General features: G+C 40.0%; 1 protein-coding gene across 1 annotated transcript in view; it reads left to right on the top strand.

The window, feature by feature from the left end:
• LOC135463638 (kinesin-like protein KIF13B) overlaps window positions 1–17764 on the top strand; it is a 188394-nt gene that overhangs the window by 50157 nt on the left and 120473 nt on the right. Inside the window, 3 exon segments of the mRNA XM_064741000.1 lie at window positions 15468–15498; window positions 16032–16089; window positions 17408–17500. Of these exon segments, the coding sequence (XP_064597070.1) occupies window positions 15468–15498; window positions 16032–16089; window positions 17408–17500 (182 nt within the window).

Here is a 17764-nt window from a genome sequence, read left to right as displayed (position 1 = left end):
TCCAAGTCTTGTCAGACAAACCAGACGGGACCATATGTGTGTCATCTATGTGGCCGGTATGTGAGTGAAAACCAGTCATTGTATCACCCTGCTCTACACGGTGGTCCATGATCTAATACAGCTCCAGTAGCCTATCTTTCAAAATATATGATGTAGAACTGTTTTACTTACAGAATTTTCAAGGTGCTTATTAAGAGGTGTACATGTAGGGGTAATTATGTATTAAGTCATACGATGGCTTCTGGAAACGCACACAGTGGGAGGCCTAATGCCTGGATTTGGCTATGCCGTGCAATCCCGGCAGGTCATACCTACATGACGTCACCTGGCCAGGGCTCCCCGGTCGACATCATAGGCTATGCCGTACAATCCCGGCAGGTCATACCTACATGACGTCACCTGGCCAGGGCTCCCCGGTCCACATGATAGGCTATGCCGTGCATTCCCGGCAGGTCATACCTACATGACGTCACCTGGCCAGGGCTCCCCGGTCCACATGATAGGCTATGCCGTGCATTCCCGGCAGGTCATACCTACATGACGTCACCTGGCCAGGGCTCCCCGGTCCACATGATAGGCAAAAGGTCCAAATTGGGTTTTTTATTTTAAATGCAACTAGTTGATATAACATTTTTTAAAATACGGTTTATGGATTGACATAGAATAAATATTGCGTCTAGGAAACATTTCGTATGAAAGTAAAGTCGTCCGGGTTCTCCTTGAAGGGGTTTAATAATCTTGTTAATGTGATAGACACATTTACTGCTGATGTACTACAGTCCACTGTATCCTAATGTGCTCATGGAAGCCTTGGGATTTACATCAAAACTAAGGGTGAGCTACTTGACTGAGTGCGTGCAGTGGAGAAGAGCATCATGGCGTTGGCTTCGGGATATTAGAGCCATAGTCTTATAGGATCGCCCCATGGGCTTGTCGTTCCAGCATCCTGTGGTGCGGATGTCAGATTTCAGGATTTTAGCTTTGAAATCAAAATCCATTGGCTGATCAGCCCCCAGAAGTAGCTTTGTCACTGAATCTGGCTGCCGTCGCGGAAGGTTAGCGCATATATACATTAACATGTGTACATGTATATGCCTGACTCTGAAACCATCCTAATTGACAAGATTGTCTTTAGTTTAACACCACGAGGGCATTGGATGAGGTGGTCATTAGACAGTGTGCACCACACAATTACAGGGTAATGAAAAGGTGGATGAGTCCCATACATCAAAGCAATGTCAGCATAATAGGATGTCTATCAGGGACTCAGTTCAAGACAGCTTGAGATGTGTAAATTCAAAACAGAAATGCCTTTTTTTGGTAGCCTTGGTGCAAGTTCATGTAGGACGTTGATGTACAGGTGAATGTAATTACGCCCCTGCAGTGTGGTAAGACATTCCCCAGTACTTCAAAGATGTATACGAGTCAGAAACGGCATTGGTAAATGTACAGTTAATTCTAACCTGCTAGTGCCCTGTCATGCTATAAAAGTGAAATACGTGCAAATGTACATTCAGTTTGATATACTTGTACCCTAATTCCTCAACCTTTTCCCAACTTTTAGTGTAATTCATGCAGGTTTTCAATTTGATTTTGAAGACAAAAATATGTTATTTGGGTTGGCCAGTTTCAGGGTTACATAATTTTATCAGTCAAGTCAGAATAATACCTTCAGAATATGTGAAAAGGTTGAAGAGTTACAGTCCAGAATTAAAGTCACATGTACTATTTAGACATGCATGTGTATGTCTACATGTGTATGCATACTCTCAAAGATAATGGAGATGTATATGGTTGACAAATGAATTGAAACACAATGTACTTTGTCTTGAATATGAGGGAAAAAGTGTGAAAGGCTCACCTCAAAGTCAGGAGAACTGGGATCAAACCCAGGTCAGGTTATACCAAAGACTTAAAAATGCTTTCTCACTAATGCGGTCGCCGTGAGTTCAAGTCCAGCTCATGCTGGCTTCCTCTCCAGCCGTACATGGGAAGGGCTTCCAGCAATCTGCGAATGGTTGTGAGTTTCCCTCTGCTCAGTTTCTTCCACCGTAATGCTGGCCATCGTCATATGAGTGAAATGTTCTTGAGTGTGATGTAAAACACCAATCGAATAAATAAAATAAATAAATTAAAAATGCTATTTGTTGCTGCCTTACTTGTCACTCAGCATTGAGAAGTTAGAGCAAGGAAAACAGGTTGACCAGTGTTTGGTGTCTTCGGCATGATACTTCATCGTCTGCAGGACTTTGACGGCATGCACTCACATTGCTGCAAGACACATTATATGGACACGCACCTAATGACTCCTGGTCATTATTAAAAAAAAATTATTATAAGTTTGACATAAAATCCAATGTATACACACATACATACATACCTACATGTAATACATTGCTCTCTATAAGGTATACATGTACAGGGTAAAAATGAAAGTACATATATTTGTCTGCCAGCAACCTGCGGATGGTCGTTCCTTCCACAGTAATGCTGGCCGCTGTTGTATAAGTGAAATATTCCTGAGTACGGCGTAAAACGTCAGTCAAAGAAATAAAGAAATAAATACATGTATTTCCATATATGGATAATACTTCTAAATGATAATTTCTTTTTCATGTACTCTTGAAACTGTTGAGTACTTTCCAGTCCTAGTGGGCTCAGTTTGCTAGCTTTAGGCTATGTCCTTCTAAAGATGGTTAATATATGACCAGGTTTATTGCCTGTGAATTGATGGAGCATTGCCAGTAAGTCGGTCTTAGGTAGCCGATCTGCCCAATTGTGATTTTATCCCGGCACTTCAACTGTGTCCAATTAGTGTGTATTGACCAGAGGTCATTGTCCACGATTAAACTGGTTGCACAGACCAGGGTAGTGGTCATCTCCCAAGACACTAACGGACAGCCCGTTTATGGGATGATGGATTTAGGTGTTTTGGAGCCAGCCAGAGAACAGTGCTGCCCAGGGTCTTGTTGACAGGGCTCTCCACACTCGGTTACATGTACTCACCGTGTCTTCGAGTTTGTAGCAGTGTTGATTTGATTTTCCTGGTGTGTATTGCATAACGGAGTGGACCTACTAGGTACATGCATGTATGCATGGTTGTAGTAATTTGCAGCCTGTTGGTAGTACAAGGATGCAGTCCTTTGCTGATTGTTACATTTGCAACATGCACCGTTGTTATAGAAGAAGGTTTGCAGTGTTTCTTTTTCACAGTTGTATTTCTAGAAAAATGGTTGCAATTTTCTGCCGACTGTTACATGTGTAACAATTGTGTATGTAGTTTTAGAGAAAAACACACACTTCCTGTTGACATTTTTGCACATAAACGTATATTTGCTCCATGAAAGGTGTATATTTGTAGCTAGAGGATTGATCTCAGTTATGCTCCTGTACACAGGCATATACATTCACTACCTCATTGTACATGTACATGTATTTGTAAATGGAAAAAAGAAACACGAGGTTTAGTTAACGCAGACATGCTCAGACATGCTCATCATGCCAGTGTGTGCACTCAGATTTGCACAGTTTTGATAGATGCATAAACTGTTTTGTTTGGCTTTTGACAAAAAGCATTGATCACTCTTAACTTTTATTGATCATAAATATAATGATATAATATAATAACGTAGCTGGAGTTCCTTGACACATGGTCATGAATGCATGGTGATCATGCTGATACTCCAGTTCCATACATTATGTATGTATGAAGAGATCATTTTTTGTGCAGTTTTGTTTCCTTCTTTTCGTATAAGCACGATCATATTACTTCGTTTATTAATTCTTAGCAAAAGAGATATTGGCTGTTTTTATTTTTGTCTGGTTTTTCTAAGCTTTTGTTTGTTGCCATGGAAACATGGATGTTTTTTTTAATATTTCACATTCAATGACGATGGAATTTCTGCAGTTATTAAACAAATGAGATTAATATCAGTTGGTTCTCTATAATGGAAGTTTTAGGATGCAAACATGAAAAAAGGAAGATAATCCATAAGATGCAGATTATACAAGATGGAAATAATCTCCTTGTTTGGCTTTATCTTTGCCTGTGGGAATATTCAGAGCTAGGTGCTCTAAGCCGTTCTCATCATGCATCCCCTGCTAGGCTAGTCTCAATTGGTCATTTCCTTGGCTGATATCGACTGTAATGGCCACCGGTCATACGGGTGCTGTGTCAAAGCGATTATACAGATAAAGTGTTATGGGCATTTGACGAGAGCGTTACTAACGGTGTAGACATGTAGCTTCCCTCTTGTCTGGGAGTCTGATGAAGGCACAGAGATGCGAAGACATGCTCTGTCAACAATGATGAACTCTGAGATTAAGCTGCTGTCTTTACAACAATCCTTCTGTCTGGTATCTCTGAGAACACTTCTCCCAAAACTGTGACCCATTTGCCATTTAATAATGTTCTAATCTGCTACAGTATTCAAACTAATAAACACAACTGACCTAGGTATTCATTCATTATGAAATTAATGTACATATGTAGAAGAGTTAAATAATCTAAGACAGGATATTATCTCAAATGCCACAGCTCCCAATTCGGCCTCTGTCATGTTCCTCCGCTAGCTCTTCACTCTGCATGTTTATTGACCCCATATGTTTTACATGTATGCTAATTAACTGTCCTGTTTCTGACCAAAGAAAAAGAAAGACAGCAACAACGAAAATAAGATTTGTGTGTTTGATTTGCAGTCAAACCTGTACGTACGACCACCTGTAAACAGTGCCCATCTGGCGTAAGCGGCCACTCTGTGCCCCGACCAAACAATTTTCCATGTTAAACAACCTGTAACATCTGGGCACCTGTCCAACCCGTCCAGCGGCAAATATATTTTGCGACCAAATTCTATATTAGCTTGTCCTGAGTGGCCAAGACTTTCAACAGTAATGATGATTGCTGTGTTTGACATTCACAAAATTTCAAAATGGCAACCACAGGCTTCGGAAGTTTTTGTTGTGATTAAAAGTTACAAACTGCCACTTTGTGATGACAAGTGAAGTGTGATCATTATTGGTGAATGGCAGTGAAGTCTATTGTTCTTTGAGGCCCAGTTGGCTATAGTCTCGACACTCTGAATATCAACTGCTGCAGTGGATTAGCTCCATGCTGAGGTCCGAGCTATATATGCCATAAATAGCGGGCAAACTCGGATATGATCTCACCCCCTGTGGTTCCTGCAATGAATGGTTTCTGTGACAAATTATCTGGCTTGCTTGACCATTATCTTTGCAGGCAAATGGTGTTGTGTTTTCATTTCACGTGGCCAAAATATTGCCTGTACCGAACACAACAGTCATATGTGGCCAACCATCACATGCGGCCACTTTTTACGTCTCTCTTCAGTGGCCGCATAGAACAGGTTTGACTGTATTTATTTATTTCATTGGTGTTTTACGCTGCACTGAAGAATATTTCACTTACGTGAGGGCGGCCATCAATTATGGTGGCAGACAACCTGCCAGAGCCCAAGAAAAATGCACGAAAATACGCAGGTTGTGGGCAGATCTTACCCATTATAGCCGGCGAAGAAGGCAGCATGAGCTGGACTTGAAATAACATTGGTCAGTGACTGCATTAGTGATAGCTAGGCTTCTGGGTCGTTGCGGCGCACTGGCATGCTAACTAACCAGCATGTCTATTGGAGGCCCCTTGTTTGAGAGTCTAATATGCTGCACATAGACAGTATGTACGCTTAGTATACAGGCTATATCCGTGCCAGTATATGGACATTGTCTGTATATATGTTCGTATGTGTAACCAAAATCAAGCAGATTGTAATTTTTAAAGCGACGTAGAATCCTGTAAAACAGTATGTGCTATGAAGTTCACCAGAAGGTCATGATCCATGGTGTGATGACAGTGTCCATGGTCAGGTCAGAACGCTACAGGCATATATAACCACTCTGTGTGATGGATGTTTTAATGGACAAAAGTTTAATAATCTACATGGACGTCAGTATAAGGAATCTGGATGTCTGTCATGTGCCTGTACTGACTGTCCAGCGAGTCCACAATGAAATATTCAAAGAGATCGAATTGTCATGTTTTTCGAACCTTTATTGAGATTATCCAACAGATTTGCACTCTGACTGGCTTACTTGTATTAAGTGTTTGGCTACAGTGTTCATTCTGTCATTTCCAACTGGTTGCTGACCTGGGTGAAGGTTTAACAGATTGAGCATCCAGAATCTCTGGCACTCGACTTTTTACTTGTGTCTTGACTGTAGTTGACCATATTAGCTGTGTTCATGGAATTAGATTGCCACATTAAAAATATCCATAAGTGCAGCTGAAATACATATTTTGATTATGGACAGCTTAGGAGAGCATCCTACATGATTTGAATATTGACATGCATTCACCTAGGACATTCCCTGAGTCTTTTCATTACCCTAGAAACCTGTTGGCTGCTTCTCTTTGCTAGATTCCATCGTAATTTCATAGCTAATATACATGTACTTTCTAAGTTTTTAGGTGTTTTATTTATTTGTTTTAGGAATTAGGGTACATGTGCATGTTGGTTACTTTGCTGAATATTGTACTTGGGTGGGTACTAGGGTGGGTATATGGGCAGGTACTTGGGTGGGTTCTTGGGTGGGTACATGGGTGGGTATGTGGGTTGGTTCTTGGATGGGTATATGGGTGGGTATGTGGGTTGGTTCTTGGGTGGGTGTATGGGTGGGTACTTGGACAGATACTTGGGTGGGTACATGGGCGGGTACTTGGGAGGGTATATGGGTGGGTACTTTTGTGGGTAGATGGGTGGGTACTTGAGCGGGTTTTTGGGTAAGCAATTGGTGGGTACTTTGGTGGGTACATGGGCGAGTACTTGAGTGGGTTCTTAGGCGGGTATAGGTGTCTAATATTGCAAAACTAATGATGTTTGGCCAATAGCTTTATCTGGAAACGTTAAAATAAATGCTGCCATGCTAAATGATAGACAAGTAGAGGTACCTTCCGTGCATGTACCCTTTTGTAATTCTGTGCTAAAATGTCACTGTGTCATGGCAGTGCTTGACAAACTCCAAAACTGAATATTTGACCAGCCTTATATGTTGAAGGAGACTCCATTCACCATTAGAATATGTCCGAAGGCATCACGTTAAACCACAGTAAACAGATCAATCAGGGTTTTCATGTGGCAGATACTTCCCTACAGAATTACCGCGACTTAAGCGAGATGGATGAAGAACGCCGTAAAGCCTGTGAAACGAACGATGATGACTGGAGGTAGTTACTGCTCAGACATTTATTATTGAGGCATGCAGCTCTAAGAATCAATATATTGGCCCACATTTCCTAGAAAAAGGGAAATTCCTTCGCTTCCCGTTCAGTCTGTCATGTGGAAAGTCTGAACCAGGCATTGAAGTGGATGACTGGTTTTGATTTTAACTTGCCCAGCAGCAGACAACTGTAGATTGATTGGTCTTAAATCTGTGAGATTTTGCGATTGGCAGACACAGACTTGCAATCATTTTACGTAGCTTGTGGATGAACGTACAAGGTCATGGTCACCTAGTTTGACACCTTGTCAGGCATTGACACCTTGTCAGGTATTGACACCTTGTCGGACATTGACACCTTGTCAGACATTGAAACCTTTACGCTCTACACTTTCCTTGAATGCTAGAAGAATTGAAATGAACGCTGTTTTTGACCTGAAAACATTAGAAGATTTATTTTTCTCGGGCCATGTAACAGGAAATATGTAGGACACGGTCAGTGCATTGTCCTGTGGCCATGGCATTTGTGTAAATAGACTACATGGTAAACATACATACAAGAACGTGGCTCAGCCAGTTAGCGCGCTAGCGCAGCGTAATGACCTAGGAGTCTCTAACCAATGCGGTCTCTGTGAGTTCAAGTCTGGCCTACGCTGGCTTCCTCTCCGGCCGTACGTCAGAAGGTCTGCAAGCAACTTGCAGATGGTCGTAGGTTTCCCCCGGGCTCTGCCCGGTTTTCTCCCACCATAATGCTGGCCGCCGTCGTATAAGTGAAATATTCTTGAGTACGGCGGAAAACACCAATCAGATAAATAAATAACATACATGAACAGTACTTCAGACATTGCAGTTTCTAGCTTATGTCATATACACCCAAGTATCGACGTCTACCTTAACAGAGAAAGCAATGTTTTAAAGTTAGAGCTCCAGTTTTGCCTACGTGTGATGAATTGTTTATGTAGTTATCACAGGATTTGCTGGTAAGAAAATTCATGACTTATAAAGAAAAATGACATGAGGTTGATGCTCATTTGCTGACACTCTATGTGCGTATTAATTACCATAAATTACCAAATTTACAACTGAGTGAAGTATTGTATTCTTGTGTCTCCTACAGGTCAGATCTTTGGTAGCTTTTTGCTACTGGATCTAAGTTTTTAGGAACTTGTGACGTGTGTGCACATCTCTGCAGTTCTGGTTCAGAGTGAATTCCATCATTAACATACCATGTGTGATAACAGTAATTCAGTGTTTGACTCTCACTCAGCAGTCTTTGTCTTGATCTTATAACATGTATAAGCTCTTTCACCGTTGTTGATATTAATCCAGTCGTCATCGACCTAGGCGTTGCCTGGAATGGTTTGTTCCGGGTGCTCACTTTCACTGTGTAAACTTTAGATCACATTTGGCAGAAATCTCAACTAAGGCCTTTGTTTGGACGCTGGCTTCTTGACTCTTCTGTTCCAGCGGGGAAACTGCTTCTGACTTTCTTGGCCGAATACAAGTGCTTGTTAGTTTATCGGCAATAGTTTCACTTCCAAAGCCTGGTTCAGATTTTTTGTCATCCCCGGCAACTGGCAGCTGGCCACTAAGGGATCTGTAATGTGATTGGTTCAGAATTTATGGCAGAGTGCAGTGCTACTCTGATGGCAGCTACACGCAAGACTGCCCTGGCTGTAGAATTCAGTCGAGAGCGTCGGATGTAAATATTTAATCAAATTTCCCCATGTGAAACCGACTGTAGCTCCTGGGGCATCAAAGCTTATGTTTAGCATGTTTCTGAATTCTACCTCTGGCTCTTTTTTTCCCTTTGGAACCAGCGAGCACTTGGAATTCTGCAACTATCATTCCTTTTTATGACATTGCCTGTTGTGCTCTTGGTGACATCATTTCCCATCAGAGATTTATCATCATGTCATTGTTTGTTACATAAGGGAACGCGAAACATGTTGATACCTCCAGGCCAACTACATGCGCATGTATGTGAGGTATATGTCAAAGTTTTGTGTTTGGTTACGTCTCTACAATACTCACAGGGCATACATGTATATCTACAGTGCACATGTGACCCTTACTCAGTAACTAATGCAAGACTAATTTTGTTTTGTGCAAATTAAGTAAAAAAGCTAATTGTTTATGTTTTAAAGGGTCAGAATAGATGCCTTACACCATCAACTGTTTTTTGCTGATCAACACAGTACCAGCCATACACTTTCGGCTGTTTTCTGCTGATCAACACAGCCCCAGCCATACACTTTTTGCCGTTTTCTACTGATCAACATAGCACCAGCTATACACATTCAGCTGTTTTCTGCTGATCAACACAGCACCAGCCATACACTTTCTGCCGTTTTCTACTGATCAACACAGTACACATTCAGCTGTTTTCTGCTGATCAACACAGCACCAGCCATACACTTTCTGCCGTTTTCTACTGATCAACACAGTACACATTCAGCTGTTTTCTGCTGATCAACACAGCACCAGCCATACACTTTCTGCCATTTTCTACTGATCAACACAGTACACATTCAGCTGTTTTCTGAGGATCAACACAGCACCAGCCATACACTTTCTGCCGTTTTCTACTGATCAACACAGTACACATTCAGCTGTTTTCTGCTGATCAACACAGCACCAGCCATACACTTTCTGCCGTTTTCTACTGATCAACACAGTACACATTCAGCTGTTTTCTGCTGATCAACACAGCACCAGCCATACACTTTCTGCCGTTTTCTACTGATCAACACAGTACACATTCAGCTGTTTTCTGCTGATCAACACAGCACCAGCCATACACTTTCTGCCGTTTTCTACTGATCAACACAGTACACATTCAGCTGTTTTCTGCTGATCAACACAGCACCAGCCATACACATTCAGTTGTTTTCTGTGACTTGTCTTGATCTTCAGCAGTCCAGAATTGTCTTAGCACCCCCAGTGGGTTTGAATTAATTCTGTCTGTGGTTTTGGACCAATGCGAGTTGAATGTACATGTAAAGTTAAGCACAGAGGAAACAGGACTAAATGTAGGAGGTTACTGGGACGTGTGAGCTAGACAGAACATCAACGAGTATTGCTCCCCTAGTTAGACTCTGACGTCTGGCGGACCACATGGTTGTCCTCAAGACAACACCAGTTTGTCTGTCATTTTGTTTGGTTGGAGCACATTGTACTTCTAGGTTTTGAACAATTGTATGTGTCTTATATAAGTATCATGTAGGTGAATAGGGGAATCATACAGAGGTTTTGATACATTCACATTATTGTTGAGTATTAATTTCAGTAAGCGGGCATACATTAAGGTTGAAGAAAGTAAAGACAAAAACTTGTTTTCGGTTCAAAGGCATCCAGCATTATATATTTATATTTGACAAAGCCCTCCTTAGAATTCAGCCATTTTGCTATCTAATCAGTGTCAAATAATGAAAGATAAATGTACATGCATATGTATGATGGACATACTGTGTAATTCTTCAACCATGTCACATGTTTCATTAAACTTTTTTTGTGAAGCCCTAAAATTGGCCAATCCAACTAATGTAGTTTTGTCTCCAAAATCAAGTTAAAAATATGCATAAATTGCAGTGAAAATTGATCTTTCATATGCGGAAAGATTGAAGAATTGGAGTAAACCTAAAATTTTTTACAAGCATGCAGCAGAAAGTAATGGTCATTAAATATATGTTCTGGTACTACTTTTCTGGTGGATTATCAACCTTCCTCTTAAACAATCTTCATAATCCCAGAAGGTCTGTCAGCAACCTGCGGATGGTCGTGGGTTTCCCCCAGGCTCTGCCCGGTTTCCACCCACCATAATGCTGGCCGCGTTGTATAAGTGAAATATTCTTGAGTATGGCGTAAAACACCAATCAAAAAAAAAATCATCATCCCCCCTAAGATCACTCTTAATCCTCAGACTGAGGCTAAATGTGTAAGTTTGTGATGGATGGATGTTCAGGCCAGATACAGTACGTCGGTGGCCTCTCCATTGAATAAACATGAATTTCATTTTTTGGTGCCCATAACTATCTTGTCCTCCTGTACTCACATATGAAATACTGTGATCAGTTTGTGTTTCAAATACCAAGAATAAATGGATATTCATATTGAAACAGAACTGAGAGAGTGATTGATTTTTTTTTTTAGATTCATGTGTTAAAATAGCTGGTTGTTTCCTCAACCATTAGAGGTAGCGCCTTGTAAAGGTGTCTGTAGAGCATAAAACACTAATAAAACTATAGTTACATGTACTCTAAATGTCCTTAATTTTAGAAAGTTGTTTTGGGGTTTGCTTAGAACATGGAAAATTGTTAGTTTCAGGACCCAAAATAATATATTGTGACATATACATGTATGTGCCTCTAAAAATGAACTTTTGTGGGTGAAGTTTTAGGTGATTTAGGGTACTTACATCTACAATAAATGTGCCCGGGAGAGAGAAGGAACCTGGGCTGGGGTGGAGGCGGATTGGGGGTGAAAAGTTGAAAGTTGCCCTGATTGAGGGAACTATGTGTTATCCTTACCTAACAGTTGTGTTCACAGACCAGAATAGTGTGTAGCCAAAGTGTTCATCGCTTTCAACGACTGTGTTCACAGTTTAGAATAGTGTGTAGCTGAAGTGTTCATCGCTTCCATCGACTGTGTTCACAGTTTAGAATAGTGTGTAGCCAAAGTGTTCATTGCTTCCATCGACTGTGTTCACAGTTTAGAATAGTGTGTAGCTAAAGTGTTCATCGCTTCCATCGACTGTGTTCACAGTTTAGAATAGTGTGTAGCTAAAGTGTTCATCGCTTCCATCGACTGTGTTCACAGTTTAGAATAGTGTGTAGCCAAAGTGTTCATTGCTTCCATCGACTGTGTTCACAGTTTAGAATAGTGTGTAGCTAAAGTGTTCATCGCTTCCATCGACTGTGTTCACAGTTTAGAATAGTGTGTTCATCGCTTCCATCGACTGTGTTCACAGTTTAGAATAGTGTGTAGCTAAAGTGTTCATCACTTCCATCGACTGTGTTCACAGTTTAGAATGGTGTGTAGTCAAAGTGTTCATCGCTTCCATCGACCAGTGAGAACTCTACCTCTGTATGGATGAAGTACAAATTGACCGTGATAGTTATCTGGCAAATTACACCAGCAGCTCTTGTCTGCAGACCATCTACATTATTAAACTGTGCGTGCCTAGCTATAGTGCGTCTGCACCGACTCAACCTCGGGAAGGTACACGTACCGTGTCCATCATTATAAATGACTGGTCACTCATCCACGTTGTCATTGGTGGAAACCATGTGGAAAATGACCAGTGAGATGCTTGGTTTGTCAGCCACTCATGTTCATACCTTTCAGCTTCCACTGGACTGAGTTATGGATGTGTTTGTAAAAGTGATGATTTGTGCTGACGCCATAGACGAGTGATTAAATCTAGAGAAATTGTATGGAAACTAACTGTTGAACTTTTCAATTTGTGATCAGTGGTATTGAATACAGAGTACAATATTGGGGCTGGGTTTATTGGGTTGACATTTGGGTGGGGTGAGGTGGGGTGGGGTAAGGAGGTTTGGGATACGTACTAACAACCAATTCTAATTAACACTCTCAAAATCTTTATGCAAGTTTTGCCAATACATCTACAGTATGTATTTGTTTTCCTGCACATACAAATGGAAAGTTTTATTGGACTTTGACTTACATGGTAAAGCATCTTATCTGATGTATTTTGTACAGTATGCATGATTTAAGCCACGGGGCCTAGTACACCATCATGACGCATTGACCCGGGAGCCTCTCACCATTGTGGTGGCTGTGAGTTCAAGTCCAACTCATACTGACTTCCTCTCCTGTCGTGTGTAGGAAGCTCTGTCAGCAACCTGTAGATGGTTGTGTGTTTCCTCCGGACTCTGTCTGGTTTCCTTCCACCGTAGTGCTAGTCATGGCCATGTAAGTGAAACATTCTTGAGCCGTGTAAACCACAATTAAATAAATAAATAACTATGAGTGTACCTCTACATTGCTAAGTGTTCTAGATGTCCTTAAGTAAAAGTATTAAATGCCAATCATACACTCATTCTTCAAGAAAAAAAAGAGATGTATTCTTAGATCACATCATGCAGATGATTCTGAAGTGCCGTTTTTAAGAACCGTTGACTACATATATAGTACAATGTTCACCTTAGTGTGTGGTTTTATTGTGATGCCGGTCACAATTTGTAATCACGAACACTCAAGGCAGGATTTACTGATGTACTGAACACTATGAACAATAGGAAAACATGCACATATACATGTAAATTAGACAGATTCACACTAGCTGGTGTAACTTCAGCTATGGCACAATTGTATGGCAGAGTCGGTGGTTTCGGGGCTCTGGGTACCCTTTTACAATTGACTGTACATTTTTATACAAAAACATACTGCATAGTAACAAACAAGTTAACAAGGTTTACAGACATACATTTCTAACAGTAACGTACATGACTGGTCCTGATATGCAGCGTTGCGGTGGATTAAAACAGTAGGTGGTCACCAAGCCTACAGTTCCACTGCAAGACCAGATTAAAACAGATTATGTGTAAGGCCTGCTAACATTCACAATACAACAGTTTCGTAAATTTGAATGAACTTTTTATGATTTCAGTTTTATACTGTAACTTTTAATAGTCATACTATTGTCTCATGTTCTGGGTATTTTCTGCAGAATTGTCCGTGTAATATATCAGATGAGTTAAGCCAACTGCGCTCCTCGCTCCACGATTCCTTGGAGACTACTTTTACAGGAGCCAGTTTTGTTGTTAAATGAGAATAAGAAAACCCCTGCTGTCCCACCTAATCTGTTAATGGAGTAATCCCAGCTTTGTAAAGACTGTTCCATAACAGAAGACGAGGGTGAACAGGGTTTATAGCAGCATTACGCACAGAACCCAATTAAGGCTTGTCTACGTAAATGGCTGTGAGGTTTATGGAAGACTGAGCTCTCAGTAACACAGAGATAATTGCCAGGCTTTGCCCAATTGCTGACCTGAAAGGATAACTTCGAGTAGAGATCTGGAATGAAAAATTAGATGCCCAAAAGCTTTACAGTTTTGTTACAGTTTCACTTTTTAGGATTTTGTTATTTTATTTTATACAGTGCCATTTTTATCTGCAATTATTTTTGCCACATTCTTCTTCTGTCACATTTTTTGTCATTTTATACTACGTGAAGGTATGCCACAAATGTTAAAGAAGACTCTGGAAGATTTTTTTCTTGCGAATAAAATAAAATAATCTGCAGTAATTGTGCTCTGCTGGCAATTTTGAATTTGGATTCCTTAACTGACAAGTCTTATTTTATTTATTCAGAGTGTCACAGGGTAATTTTAGGTGTGTGCGACTGTGGGACATGAATAATTCCAGCGTTAAACACCAATTATATGAATAAATGTATGGCCTTCAGGAACGTGCCATACATGCTCAAGACGCATGTACTTCATCAATGCACTAGCTGGTCTGTGGCTCAAAGAGTTATCCCCCCTGATTCATGAGTTACACAGAGGTACTGCACATACTGATATGCCACTTGCTTTATTACCTCCCCTTTATGTACAACCATTTTTATTACAAACAAAACTGATATTGTGATCAGTAAAACCACAGGCTTTTTTGAATTTCAGATTTACAACAGTAGCTGTTGCTTTTCATTGGTTTTAAGACTCACTTTATTCAATGCTTTCTGTTTCATTGTTGTAATGTTTTCCTTACTTTGGTACATTGTCTGTTGAGGGCTGTTTCACATAATGATTTTTATGTTTTGATATTTCACTTCAAAAACCATTCTGCATCATTATGTTCTCATAGCATCCACTTGTCCTTATACGTGGAACTGAAATATGAGCTAGTATGAAAAGGTTCAAACACAATGTCCGCTGATCTTGTTCTGTGTTCTTGGAGACAAGAGCACCCATGAAGCCATGAGTGAACTCGTGGCATTGCAGTCGTTGAAGATGACTTGTCTGCTACAAATACGTCTAATAGTCATGGGAATGGTCACCAGCAACTTGCCACAGGTTTAGTTTCCCATGACACTAGATTCTTCAGCCACGAGTCCATGAGTGACTGCCATCCTGTATGGAAAAGCTGTAGAGTATCATGCCCAGCAAACACATGTGTCAAATAAATTCTATACATACACAACTGTATGTTGATATGTATGACCCTTGCTGTTGGGTATCTGATATATTTTATTGTTTTGTTTGTTGTAGTGGACCTGATGGAGCTAGGAAACAAGCCAAGGTCAGTTTATCTGGTGGAGTCGGGAATTCAGATTTTTAAAGACTGTCAATATCTTGAAAATTGGAATGTGTGAAGTTCATTTGTATTTTTTAGTAATATTTATGTATAATAAGTATTATATTCCTAGAAGTATTTTCGAGTCACTGTCAGCTTTACATGTATGTTAATTACATATATTGATGCTCTATCATCTGTTTGTACCAGTTCTGATGTACTTATTGAGCAGTGTGATTGATTTAGAGTTCAGACAAGTTCTCTAAACAGGGGCTCTTAATAATAAGTGCCATCCTAAAAATGTAATCGTAATTGACATGTTCATTGCTGATTTTGACAAGTAATTTCATGATTTATTTTAATGTAATGTTCAGTATCTTAAAAGCTGGTGACTAGTGCTTACATATTAAAATCCCATGGGTGTTCACATCAGGTGGTTTTGTCGAAGGCTGCAAAACTATATATGTTTGTCATAAAACACCAATCAAATATACATGTATAGTAAAACTGTATATATAGTTGTATTTCTTCTGTTTCAGACATTTGCATTTGACCATTGCTTCTGGTCAATGGAGGAAAACAATCCTAAATTTTGCAGTAAGTTAACGAGACAATGATATATATATGCAGATATATAGTTGTCCATGCCTTATTTGACATGTTTGTGAAGGACACGTCCAGTAGACTCCATAATGTCATACCTGCACATCATTCTTTATAAAGCCCCCCTCTTGGGTAAAAAGAATAGGACCTCAGCCTGGAAGAATTATATAGGTAATAACTGTGATGAGAGGAGCGTACAGCCCGGGGGGCAAGCTTGGTGTAAAAGGTGACTAACCCAGAGCTCTCCTCTGTGGGCCCAGTGGACAGAATAGGTCCACATCAGATTTGTTCTAAACATGTGTGGTGTGTCATGGCTAAAACAAGTCTAGCTGGCGATGATGTAGACAGATATTTACAATATATTTTTAAGTTCATTGAATAAGAACTATATTTTGTGATACTGAAGGCCATTGTATAAGAACTATATTCAATTAATTTTAAATGATCTTTGTTGATCACAGTTATGTTAAAACTTGTCAATGATGTTTGTTCCGATTGCTTTGAAAATATTCGTCTATTTCTGTTTGATTTTGGATGTTCTCATTGCAATGAAAGCCATCTCATCTTTTAAATATGTTCTTGCCACGATTGTGTAGCTGCAATATTGTGGTGTTAAACCATAATCATTCATTCATTCAAATAAAGAGAGTACATATACTTATTACATGTATTATTAACATTGTAACGTTTTAACTATATTGTCTGCCAGCAACCTGCGGAAGATCGTGGGTTTTCCCTGGGCTCTACCTGGTTTCCTCACATCATAATGCTGGCTGCTGGTATAAGTGAAATATTCTTGAGTATGGCATAAGACACCAATCAAGTGAATTACTAAATAAATTATAATTATATTCCCTTTATTTCCAGTTTATGTTTTATTTTGAAATATACTATGGGAAGGTCTGCAGCAACCAGTGGATGGTCGTGGGTTTCCCCCCAGGCTCTGCCCGGTTTCCTCCCACCATAATGCTGGTCACCGTCGTGAAATATTCTTGAGCACAGCATAAAACACCAATCAAATAAATAAATAAATAAAATAAAAACATACATTCACATGTCAGTATTAAAGGGCAGAAAAGTGTATTCATGAAAATAAATTCAGTGAGGGCTGGGAAAATCTGTGAATTGTAATATGGACAGTATTGTCCATATTGCCCATTAAGAAATTCATATATTCATCTGTGCCTGTTTTCTGTTGGAAAAGATATTCTATAAAATCACACTATAATTACATGTAATCATGATTTTGAAGGTGTTTATTTTAATTTTAAAATCTCAGAACATTTCACCATTTTCTTCTATTTTCTTACAGATCAGGCAAAAGTGTTTGAAAATCTGGGACGGGGTATCTTAGAGCAAGCCTTTGAGGGATACAATGGTTGTATATTCGCCTATGGACAAACAGGTTTGTTGTTTAAAATGTCTGGTTCAACGGAGACCACTTACCTTTCACCAGTGTGATAAAGAATGATCTGTACATGTTGTGTACCTCAAGCATTTCTGGTTTCCTCCTCCTCTCATAAAAACCAGCTGCCAACGTGTACTGATCAAAAGTTTTGTCAACCTACCATTAAGCCACAGTGAGATATATAAATGACGTGTCCAGAGGTTGGTCGAGGTAGAAACATGATGAAGGATTTCACTTTCTCTGGGGTGGATGACCCAACTG

The sequence above is a fragment of the Liolophura sinensis genome, chromosome 3 (genome assembly GCF_032854445.1).
Source record: "Liolophura sinensis isolate JHLJ2023 chromosome 3, CUHK_Ljap_v2, whole genome shotgun sequence".
Taxonomy (NCBI): domain Eukaryota; kingdom Metazoa; phylum Mollusca; class Polyplacophora; order Chitonida; family Chitonidae; genus Liolophura; species Liolophura sinensis.
The sequence above is the reverse complement of the archived record's forward strand: the minus strand, read 5'-3'. Positions and strand labels throughout refer to the sequence as shown.